This window comes from Podarcis filfolensis, assembly GCF_964270895.1.
Source record: "Podarcis filfolensis genome assembly, chromosome: 3".
NCBI classification, from domain to species: Eukaryota; Metazoa; Chordata; class Lepidosauria; order Squamata; family Lacertidae; genus Podarcis; species Podarcis filfolensis.
The window spans coordinates 80725655-80744239 of record NC_139606.1 but is presented as its reverse complement, the minus strand read 5'-3'; the positions used below and the strand labels follow the sequence as shown (position 1 = coordinate 80744239).

General features: G+C 38.2%; 1 protein-coding gene across 5 annotated transcripts in view; it reads right to left on the bottom strand.

Annotated features, from left to right (window-relative positions):
• The window catches only part of SPAST (spastin), a 34457-nt gene that overhangs the window by 4216 nt on the left and 11656 nt on the right, over positions 1-18585 (bottom strand). For 3 of the 5 annotated variants that reach the window (XR_014545672.1, XM_083604315.1, XM_083604314.1), the window contains exons 5-17: positions 16951-17046; positions 11728-11915; positions 10067-10200; positions 9646-9739; positions 8681-8755; positions 7699-7770; positions 6185-6260; positions 5719-5810; positions 5235-5314; positions 3939-3981; positions 3162-3241; positions 2671-2741; positions 1632-1672 (exon numbers count right to left, since the gene is read on the bottom strand). Coding sequence is in view for 4 of the 5 variants with exons in the window: in XM_083604315.1 (XP_083460441.1) it covers positions 1632-1672; positions 2671-2741; positions 3162-3241; positions 3939-3981; positions 5235-5314; positions 5719-5810; positions 6185-6260; positions 7699-7770; positions 8681-8755; positions 9646-9739; positions 10067-10200; positions 11728-11915; positions 16951-17046 (1142 nt within the window). In the remaining variant the exon portion in view is untranslated. The remainder of the gene's footprint in view (positions 1-1631; positions 1673-2670; positions 2742-3161; positions 3242-3938; positions 3982-5234; positions 5315-5718; positions 5811-6184; positions 6261-7698; positions 7771-8680; positions 8756-9645; positions 9740-10066; positions 10201-11727; positions 11916-16950; positions 17047-18585) is intronic. The other 2 variants (XM_083604317.1, XM_083604316.1) reach the window with 1 other exon arrangement.

Genomic DNA, 18585 nt, shown 5'->3' with positions numbered 1-18585 from the left:
CAGTCAAAATCACAGGCCATGAATTATTTCCTGTCACTAAAGAAGTATTTGCTTAGCATGAACATTTTTAACTTTCAGTCTTATAGTCTTGGCTGTGTTTTAAACAGTACAGTACATTTTGGGACTTGAATCCTTGGCCTGCGGTGTTTAAGTACAGTGGTACCTCTGGTTACATACTTAATTCGTTCCAGAAGTCCATTCTTAACCTGAAACTGTTCTTAACCTGAAGCACCACTTTAGCTAATGGGGCCTCCCGCTGCCGCCGCGCCGCGCCGCCACCGCACGATTTCTGTTCTCATCCTGAAGCGAAGTTCTTAACCCGAGGTACTACTTCCAGGTTAGCGGAGTCTGTAACCTGAAGCGTATGTAACCCGAGGTACCACTGTACTGACTAGGAGGCTATAAATCCTAAAGTCAAGATGGAGAGCTGCTTTCAACCCGAGTACTTGATTTCAACATAACCAACCATCCAGGAGCCTCATTTCTATGGAGAGCAGGACAAAAGTTGATGGGGCAAAAAGCACAAAAGAGGAAAACATACGGGCCTCTATGACCCCCCGCTTGTCACAAACCTCCCCCAGACATGTGGGCAAACAGCACTCTCTCTCTCTCTCTCTCTCTCTCGCGTGCGCGCGCTCTCTCTCTCTCTCTCTCTCTCACACACACACACACACAGAGTGTCTAACACTATACTGCTAAGTTCAGGGGTAAGGGCAGGGGGAGGCATAATTTCTCTCCACTCCAGTGCTGGGGTGGGTGTAAATGCTGCCTTTACACTTAAGGAACATGCAAAAGGCTTATTTAATCTTAGTGCTGTTGTGCTTGGCAATAGGCCTGGCGATAAGAAACTGTCCTTTAAGGGATTATTTCCATCTATAAATGAGGTTGTATTATTGGCAGGCAGTGTTTGCTAGGACAAGCTGGCGAGACAGACTGAGGGATACAGTAGTACGTCATGAAATTTGAAATGAAAAGGGAATGGGACCACTTTTAGCATGTGTTTATGTTATCAATACTCGATTAGTATACAGACATCAGGCTGGATCCAGAATTGCGCTCCTCAGAGTTTCAGTTGTGCTGAATCAAGGAGAAGTGGTCCTGCCAATTCCTCCTTCTATCTGCAGCCTCCTGTGACCCCTTGAAAGACTATCTGAAGGGCTTGGGCTCTAAGAGTTGCTTCATCTTGGTGGGGGTGGGGGTGCAGAACCTCTGCTGGATCCTGGTTCCATGTGCAAATGGAGTAAGACATTACATTCCCTGAGGGGCAAATTTGGATCTATCCCATGTTACTTAGAGATCGTCTTCCCCATGAAGTATTTTCAGGCTGTTTTGTTGTCTTTTGTGGATTAGATACACAAATCAGACAACTCGTTTTAAAAGGTAAATTGCTGCAGCAGCAAGTATTAAAAGCTAGACAGCTTTGCTCTGCTCTTAGGAATATCTCCAAACCTAAAGTGAACACCACATTTATACAACCAATGCAGCAATAACAAAAATCACAAAATCATTATGAAAATATAAGGCAGAAAGATCTGAAAACAAGAGAGTGATTCTATTTCATAGAAGTTGTAAAAACAAAACAAGCAAAAATAACTAGTTGGTTTGGCAAAGCAAATCTTAAAACAGCATACCTCACTGGCAGACATGTTCTTCACTTGCTCTGGTTTTAGTTCTGTAAATTAAAGAAATAACTATCAAATGTGTTTTGAAAAAAATATATCCCACCAGAAGTCCCAATATCTGAAACATCCCTATCTTAGTACTGGAAAATGAAACACACTAAGTAATAGTCAAATGAGATAAGGCATCAACAGCAATCACCTGGTTCCATTATTTTTTCAGTCCCGATCTGAAAAAATTACTAAGGCTATATTGTAAAATTATTATTTCTAGGACAGTATTAAAATAAAGAAAAATGAATTTGTATTTTAAAGCTTCATTCCATTTATGATTTTTTAAGCATTTTAAAACTGGATACTAGGCTTAGTTTTGTTGAGAGATGCAACGGATGCTTTGGAATAAATGGTTAGTTCTAGAATGTATATATAACAGAGTATTTATACTTTTATAAAGGTCCCATTGCACTGTCCTAGCTTCTGCCAACCTAGCAATTCAAAAGCATACCAGTGCAAGTAGATAAATAGGTGTAAAGGTAAAAGACCCCTGGACAGTTAAGTCCAGTCAAAGGCGACTATGGGGTTGCAGCTTTCATCTCGCTTCAGCCAAGGGAGCTGGCATTTGTCCACAGACAGCTTTCCAGGTCATGCAGCCAGCATGACTAAACTGCTTCTGGCACAATGGAACACCATGACGGAAACCAGAGCACATGGTAACACCGTTTACCTTCCCACCACAGCAGTACCTATTTATCTACTTACACTGGCATGCTTTCGAAATGCTAGGTTGGCATAAGCTGGGACAGAGCAACGAGCCAACGTTCCAATCAGCAAGCCCAAGAGGCTCAATGGTTTACTGCTGCAGCGGGGAAGGTAAATGGTGTCCTGTATCATGTAATCTCTTCATAGTGAATGGCACAATAAGAATCCTTGTCTAATACTATCCAGCTGTATTTTAAAAAAATCTTTGAAGTCAAGGCTTTATCTAGCACAGCACAGAACAGAAAAAGGTTCATGATCTCATTTTTTTTCATTAACAGGTAACCAAGCTTACCTCGTATAGGACCTAGTGCTGCATCTTTTGCTAATGCTGTTAAGTCACTCCCTGAGTATCCCTCTGTCATTCTTTGTAAAGAGAAAGTGAACATAATTTCAGTTTTTTCCTGTGGATAACTGCATTAAAGAAACTCAGCAAGTTTACAATATTTTAAGTTACTAGCTTGCAGCAAAAGCAGCCTGTTGTTGTTGTTTTTTTAAAAAAAACCTAAATAAAAAAACCTAAATAAAATGTTAATTTAAAATTAGTATTATACTGAATGTATAATGTTTCTGTAATGAAAGTTTAGCTTTAGTATCAAACTGTCAGTGGTGTTATGTTTGGTGGATGCATCAAGTATTGATATTTACATAAAAAGCTAAGGAAGGAAGACATCTGCATGGCATACTCAAGAGAATTATTTTTAGAATCCCTGCTGATGTGCAACAGCTGCAAATCCTACTACACATACACCAGCTGTAATGAACAACAAACATAAAGTTACTCACCTAGCTAGCTGTGCCAGCTCTTTTTGGGTTAATGGATTTCCTTGCTTGCTCAAAAGATTTTTTAGCAAAAGCAGTCGTGTCTGTAAGGCACAATATTCACTATTTATAACTATACAAACAAGAAATCTTGTGTAAGTTAATGTTATAAAAATATTTAAAACAAGCAGCCTGCCAAAGACATAAACTGGCCAATATGATTATATTACACCTGTGCTTTTCTGCACTGGGTGCTAGCTCATTTCTGGGCCCAGTCAAAGTGTTGGTTTTGCCTCAGTAAAAGCTCTCTGTACTATGAGTCTACCTGAAGAAATTACCTCCTCCCATATATACCAATCCAGATTGTAAGGTTATCTGCCAGATGGAATTTAGGCAGAAAATGGGGTAATAGTAGAGAAAGAAGGAAGCACTAGCTATTAAGAGGTTTGCAGGAGAAAAGGAACTAAAAATGAAAGAGGAATTGTTCAGCTTGGGCAGTAACACCTAACCACAGACCTTTCTCAAAGTTTGAACATATGGTGACAACATCTGATTAAGATTTTTCCTCCATATGACTTGAAATCCTTTTTACTGAAAGCTTAGATTTTCAAAAATGTGAAAAGACAAGCAGATTGTGAGCTGGAAGGATGTATTCTATGCTGTAAACTCTTTTATAAACCATGCTCACTGAAAATTCATGTTTGTAGCAATTATACGAAAGATTTCAATCTATCACAAATTTGCACCAAAAACAAGCAGTGAGGCAGTCTTGTGTACAAAATGCAGTCACAAGCTACATACCTCTTCATTTGGTAATGATACATACACTCGTTTGATGAATCGCCTGAAAACACAAATATTGATACAGAAACTATGATTAGGGAAGCATGGTATGTAAAAAGCCCATTTTCTATATCATGCCACAATTGAAGCACAAACATCATACTCTGAGGGTATGAAAGAAGAATTTCTGTAGTAAGAGGATACTAAAAATAGCTTAAAACTACAACTACACATGAATAATTTTAATAAATGCACTGTTTTCACAGATATATTTTTGGCTAAAATATGTCATATGACATTACAGAGGTGTTCAATAGCATCTGATGCCTGAAAAATGCAACTGTCTATAAAAAGAAGCAGCCAGTAAGGGGGGGCAGAATCCCTTATTTTAGAAAGCTTATAATTTGTACATTGTTGTTTTAGCAAATCCAATACATAATGCCTGTACAGATGGCAGTCAAGACTGACCTGTAGATCTCCCAGTCCTTATTATTATTCAGCTCAAATTGTTTCAATATTTTCTAACAGTAAATTTGTACTACCTACAGCAGCCTATATCCTCTGCTAAAGAGCTAGCTTCATCCCCATCACCTTCTGGCCCTCATTATCTCAGCTGTGCCATTTGATGTGTTAAGTCACCCTGAAAAACAGCCCCATGCCCACAAGGAAAGTTGCTAATGAGGTAGCATCATTCCCAGCCACCAATATTTAAATGCTAGCATTCAAGAAAGGGGCCCCAAAGGTATACAAAACAGATTTTAATAATCACATAGGTTGGATCCTATGATCACATGAACAAAGAGTTTTGCTCATGGAAGGGTCACTTTCTGCACCTGCTACCAGAACAGGAGATTTTTGTCCATTTTATTGCCCTTCTACAGATCCACAAACCTGCTCTAGAGGACTGGGGTGACCCTGCAGAATATTCGGAAAACAGTATGGGATGTGGCATGGAAAGGAGGGATTTGGAGAAAAAGAATCACATCCTCCCATACATTAGCAGAAGCAATAGGACTTTCTGTAATTGGAAAGGCACCTTTAGATTTAACCCTATGTCTCATACATTTTCAAAGGAAAATTGTAAGATTGTTTTATTCCTATTAAAAACATTCCAAGCAGCTATGAAATATTTTCAATAATTCCCCTGTGTGATACCACATCTACAGTGCAGATTCCAATAATTCTGTGCACAAACACACCCTAAATTATTCTTTGAAATACTGGAACCCAACACATACCAAGTGAATGATCAAGAATACCTACTATGCCAACCCTCACTATGTACAGCTGTTAATAACACATGTTTTAAAGTACCTGAGAACAGCATCATCAAGCTCTTGTGGCCTGTTAGTTGCTCCCATTACAAGTATTCGGTCTTCTCCTGAAGACTGTACCTATTTTTTTCCAAAAAAGCAAAGCTTAAATATTTAGAAATTGGAAATTAATACTGCCACAAAATAGTTACCTGAAAAAGCTTAATGTTATAGATTGGTAAACTCTTAATTTTTGCTAAGCAATAACTTTGCTTGGTGTTCCATATTATAAAAATGCAAACAACTTCACTGGTTTTCATGACTTCATATTGCACCAGTTTACCAGCCACCACTTTGGACAACACTTGGAGTTCAGCAAAATAGGAAAAGAAAACAGTTCCCTTTTCCCCAATAAAATATTCCTTGTCCCTTCTCTATTTGCTCTTCAGGATTAAAAAGAACTAAGTATAAAAGGGATAATCCACAGTTTAAACACAACAAATCGGTATGCATTGATGTAGCTTCATACCAAAGCTAATACTTACACCATCAAACTCTATTAAAAATTCCGTTTTTAAACGTCTACTAGCATCATGTTCACCTTCTCTTCTTTCACATAAGAGACTATCCACTTCATCTAAAAATTGAAAGTGGCAACATTATAACATTTCCTATAATAATATAACTGAAGTAAGTAAAATAACTTGTATTTTATTCAAAATCTATTATTGAGAGCCATGAAGTTAATAATGTATTTGAGAACGAGCATGCATAAGTCTTTTTTTGTCTTCAGTACATCAATACCAGACTTTTTAATATATATTCACAGAGCAGCTTCCAATATAATATTGGTAGTTCTGTAAACATCCTACTTACTTAAATTATAAAACAAATCCAATAAATGGACAATAGCTTATGATGCAGCTTTTCCTGATCACAACATTAGGTTGCTTTACAAGTTAAAGTTTGAAGCTGCTTTACTTTTTTAAATACAAAATGCTAAAGTTTTACCTATAAAAATTATAGAAGGTTGAAGTTCTCTGGCTACTGCAAAAAGAGCACGCACTAGTTTCTCTCCTTCACCAACCTAAAAAGAAGATAAGGCATGTACTTCAGAAAAACAGTTTGTTAATATGGTTCATTCTCATCCTTTTCATTTATATAAAATAAGACCAAGACCAAATTTTGACACCAACTCTGTGCTGGTACTTGCAATATATGTTATCTGCCTTCCTGAATAAAAACCTAAACTCAATGGTTTGGATCCCAACACAATCAATTAAAGGAAGTGCATGGAAGGAAAACACCTGGCTTTTCCTGCTTTTGCATTCCTCAAAAAGCTTCTCTGGCAGCTCAGGAGGCCTTCCTGAAGTTTGTGGGTGGGGTATCTGCTTGGCAAGCGGAAATTACTCAAATCTTGTGCCAAAATTGGACAAAAGTCCATTCACTTTGGGGGCAATGCCCCCCAACAGGCCCCCTTGCCACATCTCACATTGTTCAAGAGGATTTCCCCAACCTTTGTTGTTGTTGTTGTTTAGTCGTTTAGTAGTGTCTTACTCTTGTTGCTCCTTTCTTCCACTGCCTCCCGCATTTTGGTCAAACTCACATTAGTAGCTTCGAGAACACTGTCCAACCATCTCGTCCTCTGTCATCCCCTTCTCCTTGTGCCCCCAATCTTTCCCAACATCAAGGTCTTTTCCAGGGAGTCTTCTCTTCTCATGAGGTGGCCAAAGTATGGGAGCCTCAGCTTCACGATCTGTCCTTCCAGTGAGCACTCAGGGCTGATTTCCTTCAGAATGGAGAGGTTTGATCTTCTTGCAGTCCATGAGACTATCAAGAGTCTCCTCCAGCACCAATTCAAACGCATCAATTCTTCGGCGATCAGCTTTCTTTATGGTCCAGCTCTCACTTCCATACATCACTACTGGGAAAACCATAGCTTTAACTATACGGACCTTTGTTGGCAAGGTGATGTCTCTGCTTTTTAAGACACTGTCTAGGTTTGTCATCACTTTTACCCCAAGAAGCAGGCGTCTTTTAATTTCGTGACTGCTGTCACCATCTGCAGTGATCATGGAGCCCAGGAAAATAAAATCTCTCACTGCCTCCATTTCTTCTCCTACCATTTGCCAGGAGGTGATGGGACCAGTGGCCATGGTCTTAGGTTTTTTGATGTTGAGCTTCAGACCATATTTTGCACTCTCCTCTTTCACCCCCAACCTTACAAAGATGATTTCTGGGGGTGTACGTAGCTGCAGGGGAATGCAGGTAAGAAACTTTCTTTCTGTGAACTTAGTTAGGATCCAAGCCAATAACTTTGTCATAGGTTTTAACAAGTTGCAGTGAAATTTAAGTGATTGCCTCTTCACATTTATTTAGAAATATGTGTTTATAGCAACTTTTCATTGCCAAATGCTCCTAAAAAGCCCAGGTGCCAGTTACATTTTTTTGAGCCAAACCTACATTATCAAGAACCCCAGGTATTTTTCAAAAGTATACGACTAGAATATACAACTGCTACTTACATATTTTGATGTTAGACTTGCAGCACTTATGTTAAAGAAAGTTGAATTTGATTCTGCAGCCACCGCTTTGGCCTTGAATAAGAGAAAATGCCAAGTGAGGACTACTGCATAAAAGATTTACAGGATTCTTACTAAATGTATAATAGTACAGTACAGTTATGGAAAATCCAAATAGTCTATCATTGATTTAGCAATATATAGCATGTCATTCCCTAAAAGTGTGACATGTCTGCCAAGGTAGTCAGCTGAATTTTCAAATGCTTTATCTCTTCAAATTTATTCATAAAAACTATATGCAGCTAATCTGAGGCTGTCAACCACTGCACAGTGAGATTCATACATAAACTATTAAAACTGGAATATGAACCAACTTCCTCTATTGGATTTGAGATAACATGAGTTTATGAAGCAAAATTTTCCACTTCATTTTTTGTTTTATTCATAAAGTATTAGGAAATAAACAAAACAGTTTTACAAATCCTGATGTACCAAATGTGCTACACTAAAGCACCACAATGCATCATCTTATACAAGCTTTTTTAAAAAAGAAAAGAAAAAAAGAAATGCCAATTTACTGAAAGTAGACCAAGAAAAGCATTGGTTTTTTCCATAAAGGTATACAGCTCATTCCTACTCTTAACTTAAAGAGAGTATTTGCATGTTAATACCAAGCACCAAATTCACTTAAACCATCTAGGGCCATCTCTCCAAGCATAAGTTAATTTACCCACCTACTCCCTCAAAGCTGTGATAGCCTAAGTAAAATAAGTGTAAGATGCAAGTTATCTGTACTTTCCTCATAAGATACTGTAAAATTCTCAGGATTCTTCCAAGCAGAGTGCAAACAGCCCAACATTAAAATACTCTCTTATTTCAAATAGATTATTCAACACTTTTCTTTCATAAAAAGAGAAAGCAAATGCGGAAAGTTCTCAAAAAGCTGAGCTGAACAACATGCTAGAGTGCAAAACAGATTTCTCACCAACATCGTCTTTCCATTTCCTGGTGGGCCAAACAACAACAATCCACGTGCAGGAGCCCTAAGCCCTGTAAACAGCTGAAAGAATAGCTTAGTTATACACAGTTTTGTGACTGTAAACAAGCATAAGGTTATATGGAAACAGGCAGTATCTACACATACATTTAACACTGATGTTTCTTTAAAAGATGTAACTTTCAAAAAGACAGGTCATCCAGACCACTGGATTATATAATTATTTAGGGACATGGGTGGCGCTGTGGTCTAAACCACAAAACCTAGGGTTTGCCGATCAGAAGGTCAGCGGTTCGAATCCCCGTGACTGGGTGAGCTCCCGTTGCTCCTGCCAACCTAGCAGTTCAAAAGCACGTCAAAGTACAAGTAGATAGGTACTGCTCCGGCGGGAAGGTAAACGGCATTTTCATGCACTTCTCTGGTTTGCCAGAAGCGGCTTAGTCATGCTGGCCACATGACCTGGAAGCTGTACGCCGGCTCCCTCGGCCAATAAATCGAGATGAGCGCCGCAACCCCAGAGTCAGCCACAACTGGGCCTAATGGTCAGGGGTCCCTTTACCTTTACCTTTACTACTTAGTATACATATTGCAATGCTATATATAGAACACATATTAGATCTAAGAAAGTCGGTTTATAAATATTTTAAATAGATACTATGGACAAGAGGGCTACATGCAACTAGATAAGTTTCACTCCATTGAATAATCATAATTATTAACAACCCCACTGGGTTACAATGAAGAATCATGATTTTTATTACTACTTTTAAGGAAGAGATGCAAATATAGCAAGGTTTCTCTGGAAACAATCTTGATCGTTTTCTTGGTACATTATGTGAATTAATCCCAAACTGTAAATGAGCAGCATTAACATAAATAGCATACATCATTTATACACAGAACAGAAGGCTCTAAGGTGCAATATAAAAACTGATAGAAAACATATTGCTTACCTCAGGTCTAAGTGAAGGAAGAATAACAATTTCTTGCAGTGCCTGCTTAGCCAACTCTTGCCCAGCAATATCATCAAATTTGACAGATGGCCCACTAACAGATACAGAATACCAATTAGTGCAACAATAGACATTTCATTGCTCTGGAGTACCCCTGGCTAGTTTTACACCACTACTGCCATTTAAGAAATCCATTAAAATTATGAAATTGCCCACATTTATATTCAATGTTTTATTTCTTATAACCACACCTGCGTGTTTTATTTAGACCCCCAAAACTAAATTCTGCTATCAACTCATACAGAAAAATTAATATGTTTTATCTTAATTGCCCTATTAGGGGGGAAAACCCACTTTTCTTACATAGCAATCTAAAAAAATAACCCTGTCTTTATTAAAGACAACCACTGATGTTGCTTACCTGTCTACTATTTCATTGAGAATAAGATTAGCAAGATTACTATCCACGTTTCTAAAAACCTTCATGTCTTTCTTTTTTCGCACAGCAGTTGTAGGAGTGGAAGGCTTGTTGGCTCTATTATTTTTTGGAGTAGCCTGAAGAAACAATTTTTAAAAAATATTTCAATATTGTTTGGGGGAAAAACACAAGGACAGCCCCCAGTTCCTTGGAATATTGACTTTAAATCTGGAGGTTCCACTGCTATTATGGCTGACAGAGCTACACATCATGAATTTGTTTAATCCCCTTTTAGAGCCATCTCAAGTCAGTGGCAATCACCATATATTTTAATACCGATTTCCATAAATAAAGGAATGAATTTCCTTTACTCCATGCAAAAAATGTAGAAACCTCTGTCATGTTCCTTCCTCATGTTAGTTGTTCTTTAAAAAAAAAACAACTGAAGAGCTTCACACACTTTAGCATCCCTTTGTAGATCAGGGGTAGGCAACCTAAGGCCTGGGGGCCGGATGCGGCCCAATCGCCTTCTCAATCTGGCCCACGGACGGTCCAGGAATCAGAGTGTTTTTACATGAGTAGAATGTGTCCTTTTATTTAAAATGCATCTCTGGGTTATTTGTGGGGCACAGGAACTTGTTCATATATTTTTTTCTAAATATAGTCCAGCCCCCCACAAGGTCTGAGGGACAGTGGACCGGACCCCTGCTGAAAAAGGTTGCTGACCCCTGGCAGAGATGCTCCAATCCCTTGATCATTCAGGTGGCTTTTTCATTCTGAAATCCTTTGAGATGGAGTAATCAGGACTGTACACATATTCCAAATGCATCTGCACCAGAGATTTGTATGAAAGCAGAATGATACCGGCTGAGTTGGTTTCAGTCCCTTTCCTAATCAACCCTTGTAAGAAATTTGCATTTATCATCACTACCACACATTCTGTTGATTTTTGCATAGATTATCCACCACATTCTCAAGCTCTGTTTCCTGGTTATTCACCACCAGTTCAGACCAATCAACAAGTATGTTAGGATTTTTAGCTCATGCAACAATATTTTGGAGGTCTTGGACTCTTGAAAATTCTTACCAGGATATTCTATTTTGACAGTTATTTTAAGCATTCTCCTTAAGTACATGGAGAAAAATGAACACAGACTACCAACAGGTGTAAGATTTTAAGAGTAATGGTGGAGAGGAAGTGGTTTGATAGTGACACAACATTTTACTATCCTGTAGCATCCTCTAATGAAACAAATTGTGCAGGTTTCTGACACACTTTAAACTGAGGAAAACCCAACCATCTTTTCAGAAAGATGATCAAGGACAGTCAACTGTATGGACACCTGTTTTAGTTTCCTATTAGCAAGCAGTTGAATCACAAATGAAGCCACTGCACACCTACATACCCTTGGGGCCATTTTGTTAACTGATTTCAAGCAGGCATAGCACTACTGGTTGCCAAGTTCTAACACATGGTCTCAATCAAAAAAAGAGATAGGACAATAAAAGTAGCACTTTTCTTTAGAAACTCTTTTTGCAATTAAAGACTCTAAGCTTTGAAATAAAGCTCTCTGTTACCATGTATTTCCTCAATTTTGAATAGTAACGTTTCTATTATGAAGACAAACTGGCAAGCAAGCAGCACATGGAGCCTACTGCCTTACCTTCTGAGTTGAAGCTGCGGGAACAGTTCCTTGTCTAGGTACAGAAAAATTGGATATTCCACTATAACTAGGTGTCCTTTGGTGCCCTGAAAGCCCCACAGATCCAGTTTTTGCCACAGATTTTGAACGAGGGAGTGAGTTACTCGTTTGAGTCAATGGGTCCTTCTTTTTTGGAACAGCGCCACTTTCTACAAAAAGAAAGACACAGATATGTAAATATAGGGTATACTCAAAACAACTAGTTGCACACCATCCTCTGTTTAAAAATAATGAGTGACATCTTGATCAAATGTACTGCTTTATAGCATTTTCTAAAGTGGAGGAGTCATATTCATATTTGTTTTACTAGTGATGTAAAAATTGCTTTTGCTTGGTAGAAGATTCCAGTAAGTCTACATTAATACCACTCCTCGACCACCATAAACTCAGATTAGTCAATCAAATTCTATTTAACTATTAGTTGTTTAAACACTACTGGACATGCAGCTGTCAACCATCAGATTTATTACTACAGCAAATAAGTTTTCTGGTCTTTAGAATCCTACAAATACATTCATTCACTTGATACAGATGAACTGTAATTACCACTAGAATAATCATAATTGCTAGGCATCTATGTAGCACCTAGAATATTCAAAACTCTAAACCAATGTTACAATCCTTAATAAGAAATAGAAAAGTGTAAGGTAGGTTAGTATTATTATCCACATATTGTCAACAGAGGATGGCAAGACTGACCCACCTCATGAATTCATAGCAGAGACAATATCTGAACTGGGGACCGAGTCTCTTAATCACTACATTATACCTGTATGAAGCAAAGTATCAACTCTGCAGCATCTGAATGGTGTTAAGTTTTTAGAATAGGAAGAGGCAGCCAAAATTCTAGCTGGATATGGCTTATGTCAGCCAAGTCCAATATACATCCTATGATTCATTTCTGGGAAACACAATGCCAACAATATCACAAGTAACCGACCCAACAGGGAAATTCTGAATGAAGATTATAGTTCATCTCTTACATTGTTACACTGCTACACTGCTGTATGTTACACTGCTGCATGTTTAACTGAAAATAATCCTGAAATTCAGTTGAAAAATAATTCCACCTATGCCACTACACTTTAGCTAACATATTTATTTTACGTGGCCTGACCAACATGATCCAGCATGCTTTATCTTTACCAAATCACATTTTTGTCACTTCAGTGTACTGTGTAAAAGTTGAAAGCGCAAAGAAGTAAAAACATATTGTAAATCTTAGAATGTCAGACTCACTCTCCACTTATTTTAAAATTTTGTACCATACTTCAGTTTGAAATTTCTAGGGCACTTCACAAAACATTAAGGACAATAAATAAAACAATGAACAATGAAGTAGTAACAGCAGCAAACATTAAGAAGTCAAAAGATAAAAAGAATTTTAAGTCTGGAAAACCAACAAATCTTTGTCTTGTGCATTATAGTCCTAGAAAAATAGGCACCAAGTAAGAATCTCTGAGGAGAGAATTTTACAAACTGGGCACCACAATAAATAAAATTCTCCCCTGTCACCACCATCTTCAACTTATCTGGCAAGGGTATCTGAAGGACAGCCTCAAACATTCATATTAACACCTAAGTAGATTGATAAGGAAGGAGACAGGTCACAAGCTATGCAGGGCTTTGTACTGTGCTTGGAAACAGATTAGAAGCCAATGAAGTTCTTTTTAGGTATTAGCATTATATTCCTGATCCCAGCTAGTAACCTAACTGAACTTCAGAAGGGAGTCCCAAATACAAAGCATTGCAGTTGTCTATTCTGGAAGCTGCCAAAGCACTGATAACTGTGGACAGGCTATTGTATCTTTTGTTAAATGAAAATATATCCTGTCCTACCTACTGCAAATATACCCACAATTCAAAAACATTCTAAAACGGTTAAAATAGTCCAAAACCAGTTATAATTAAAAATATTGTTACATCCACTGATTTCACGGTTGCTAAGAACAGTATTAAAGCTAGAACCATGAGTATTTCCCACCCAAATAAATAAATCTGCAGAGTGGAGTGCACTCCCATTCAGAACTGGTTGACTACTGGTTCCCTAGACAAAACATCTTTTAACAGTAGATAAATCCTGACAAGACTGAGCTTCAGTTTGTTGGCAATCATTTGGTCCATTCATGATTCCAATGGACAACTTTGCACTTCCACTACCTTGACTAAATCCATTGTCAAGGAGAGACAAGAGTGTATACACTGGAAACACCACACTACAAAACCTTGGATGACCTCACCCAGCAGCTTCAAGTAAATGTGAAACAGAAGAGGGGAGAAAAAAGAACCCTGTAGGACCACATAACGAACATATATCCTATGGGATCCAACAGTAGTACCTGGAAGTGGCCCTTCAGCTAGAAAGCCCTCCCACCAGATGTCAAAGAGAACAACTACCAGACTTTTAGAAGACATCTGAAGGCAGCCCTGTTTAGGGAAGCTTTTAATGTTTGGTGCATTACTGTATTTTAATAATTTGTTGGAAGCCGCCCAGAATGGCTGGGGAAGCCCAGCCAGATGGGCGGGGTATAAATTATTATTATTATTATTATTATTATTATTATTATTACTACTACTACTACTACTATACTACTGTGATTTCAATTCTGAAATCAGGGAGTCTTTCCAAAAGGAGGCTGATTGTACCAATACTGCTGAGAGTTTGATTCAAGAGTAACTGGAATTTCTTGGCAACCAACCATCAAGCATTCTGCCCAAGGAGGAGAGTTGGGATTAACCAACAATTTTTATGGCTCTTGGGGTGCAGGGAGAGTTTCTTCAGAAGCAACCTCATAACTGTTAATTTCAAAGCAGCTGGAATCACTCCTTCTAGTAAATAGGTATATAGGCTAGATGCAATAAGCCAAGAAGGGAACCAGTTAAGCAGGCTTGCAGTAGGCAGCACCTCTCCAACCCCCTTATCTACATCCTCATACCACAAAACTAGACTAGAAGGTACTCTAAGCATAAGAAGACCGAACTGCAAAATTAGTTGGATACCAACTCAGGACAGAACTTTGTCCTGGAAGCACACAGCAATATCACAGAATGTTTCCAAGGATCTAGGATGTAAAAATGGCAGAGAACTCTTCATCACAATCACCACCACAAAGACAACTTGATAAGTCACTACCTGTGTTTGACTGGATTCACACGTGAGATTAACATGTGTTCTAAATTTTTCCTGCTTCACCTCATTGCCTGTAACTCACTGGTAAACCAGAGACCAGATTGGGTTATGTGAAGTGAGCAAAACTTCTTAGGAGTAATCCTTACTTGAGAATACTTCCCAAATATGGTTAGGGAAGAGCAATTTTATTCTAAACTTTAACAGCTTTATGTTGCAATTAAGAAGATATTACTGATTCTCAATCATTAGCACAGATTCAAATTATTTAGTAAAACAACTTGCATTAAATGGAACCAAAGTATACTGTTCCTTCAAAAACTAATTAAAATTAATCTGATATCTGGCAATGCCTTAGTCAGACCACACTTGGAATACTGTGTCCAATTCTGGGCACCACAACTTAAGGATGTTGACAAGCTGGAATGTGTGCAGAGGAGGACAAGATCAAGAGTCTGGAAACTAAGCCTTATGAGGAGCGCTTGAGGGAGCTGGCTATATTTAGCCTGGAAAAGAGGAGACTGAAAGGAGATATGATAGCCATCTTCAAATATCTTAAGGGCTGTCACATGGAGGAGGGAGCGTGCTTGTTTTCTCATGCTTTGGAGCAGGCATCCCCAAACTTGGCCGTCCAGCTGTTTTGGGACTACAACTCCCATCATCCCTAGCTAAGAGGACCAGTGGTCAGGGATGATGGGAATTGTAGTCCCAAAACAGCTGGAGGGCCGAGTTTGGGGATGCCTGCTCTGGAGGGTAGAACTCGAACCAATGGCTTCAAGTTGCAAGAAAGGAGATTCTGACTAAACAGTCGGAAAAACTTTCTGACAATCAGAGCTGTTCAGCACTAAAACAGACTCTCCTTTCTGGAGATTTTTAAGCTGAGGCTGGATGGCCATCTTTCATGGATGCTTTAGCTGAGAAACCTGCATGCAGGGGATTGACCTAGATGACCCTTGGGATCCCTTCCAACTCTAAGGTTCTATGATTCTATGGAAGCTCTAGCCGTGTACATGAGCTAAGCAAAAGTATATGAAAGGCGGGTAGTATTTCAAAGCCTCATTTAAGAATGGTTAACAAGAATGAGAGTGTTTATGGCCCAAAAGTAACAGGCAGGTTTTTTAAAAATAACTGAGGAAACCCCTTCCACCTCAAATCTGTGGGGATTCTCATCTAAAATACCAAATTTCTAAAGCAAAAATATTAAGCCACCATGCTTATGTTTTAGCTTAGTTGTGCTTTCAACAGTATTTGCATCTGTTCATTTGAAAGCATTTGTCCTACAAACAGTGAAAATAACTGAGATGACCAATTAGCTAGTATGCAGAGAGGCTACCCCACTTAACAAAATTACAAAACTAACAATGAACATTTCGCAATCTGCTGTTTTAAGTTCACTTTTCCTTTTTAGTGCATACTTTCAGAATGTCAGGTTACACTCCTTCCCCCAAATATATGACTTCAACCAACTCTCACATATAGTTCTCCTAGTTAACAACACAATTAACCTTCACATATATGCAGCCTTTTACAATAATTCTAGGAATACTTTCTAACATCAAGCAGCAAAAGAGAAATGACCAATAATAAAAAGTAGAATATAACTAACGGGAAGTGTATTCAAATATTGTTTTGGTTGATGTTAATATAAAATAGAATTCAAAACAATCCAGTTATATAGTTTTGCCTTAATTCACTTTGTAGCAGCCTCTAAAATCTCCCAGCTTTTTTTCCTGATACGATATTTCACAAAATGCAGGGGTTTTTTTCAAACTGTTAAAACCGCATTTTAAAAGCATGTGATTTTTAAAAATTAACGATTTGCCTTAGGAACCATTTCATTTAAAATGTGGTGAACTTCAAAGTACAAGGAAATGAGTTCAACAAGTGCAATGTTAACACAATTTTGAGGACAGAATGTACTACAGAAACCTTTCAGTAGAAAAGCATTTTAAAAATTGTTTAGGAGCAGGCAATTTAGCACTGCTTATTTTCTTTGTTACATAATATATACTGAGACATCCCCCTAATTATTTAGGTGCTGGTAAAACCAAACCCACCTGACTGGAGATGTCCATTGCGGCATACCAGGTTAGTACTGTCACTACAGATTTCCATTTGCAGCTTGGGAATTTGCTTAACTGCCTGCATCTTCTCTATGCAACAAAACAGAAGGGTGGGGAAGGACAAATAAAAAACAAAAAATGAACCCATGGAAGTTACGTACACTAAATCACACAAAAAATGACTTTGCCTTTGATTGACTTGAAATGGATTAAAGTTAGAAAGCATGTGTCTTATGTTTGCTATATTATGAAGCTACAAGAACATCTAAAAGATGATATACTATTATGAAAAGGTTGTGAATTACAGTCAATAACCAAGTTAGTCAGAAACCACAATGTAAAAGATTGATGGGAAACTTTTCAATGCTGTATGCACAGGTATCTCTATCCATGGGAAAAAGAAGGTTTTAGGTGAGAGAGCTTGTAACCAGTTGGTACATGTTGCAGCCAGATCTTATCTTTATAGTACGCTTTATTGGCAAATGTTTGTGTATAATTACCACTTCATATTTAACAGCTAATGCTTGCTTCAGCAGATTACATTACATCAAACAATTCTTCAATTAATAATAAGGTTGAGCAAGAATAATCTTTTCTGATCAAATTAGCATCTTCAAACTTCAACACTACATTACTAAATATCAAATATCCTAAAGGGAAAATGGATTCTTAAAGGGGTGTAGGATTATTGTACAATTAGCAGATTTGGGGTAAACTGATGAAGTCTTTCTGCCACTTCTAAAGTATGATGTGTACTTGAGAAATATTCCAAGAAATTATACTGCTTCAATTCCAACGCTCCAGCCCTTATGACAATCATTATTTGTCATCTATCTGAAGTAACATAGTTTCTCTTGTATTAAACAGCCTCTTGAACTTGACTCGTCATAACACCCTGCAGCATTCACACACTTAACTTATTTGAAGTTCTTCACACTAATTGGTTTTAGAAAGAGGGGTTGGTCAACACCCATTTTATTTAGCAAAAGAAAGGTTGGGTGCAGGGTTGCCATTCTGCAGATGGAAGTGATTCTGATCTAGTAGAAGCTTATCCTGGAATAAAGATGGCTATTTTCTACTATCCCCCTTTCCCCCTGCAGCCCTCAGTGCCACTGTCCATTGTTGCAGAGGGGCCTGCAGCCACTGATATCAGCTTTTCAGAGGGCAACACAAGAAAGGAGAAACTGACAAAAATAATCTTCCCCTTCTCTGTTCCTCTAGCCGAGTTTCACATGATCAAAACTCCATTGCATGCAAGTTTGAATCCAACCCACACAGAAAAGAAAAACAGCCACTGTCAAAAAGCAACCGTTTTCAATGCAGTTTTGGCTCACAAAATGCATTCTTCAATTACATATGAAGAGCCTGCTGGATCAGGCCAAGTACACTGTACTGTATTTGTGTTGTTATCCAGTTGTCTTTAGATCAAAAGGTGACCCCAGTTGATGATTTCATCATACGTCAAGAGACAAAGTGGCACGATAAGAGGCCTAGAGCCAAACATAAGGCCAGTTATTTCTAACACTTGTCAAATTTAGTTACATGCCTCCTTGAGTTTTTGTTCCAACATAGGGACACGGGTGGTGCTGTGGTCTAAACCACTGAGCCTTGGGCTTGCCGTTCAAAAGG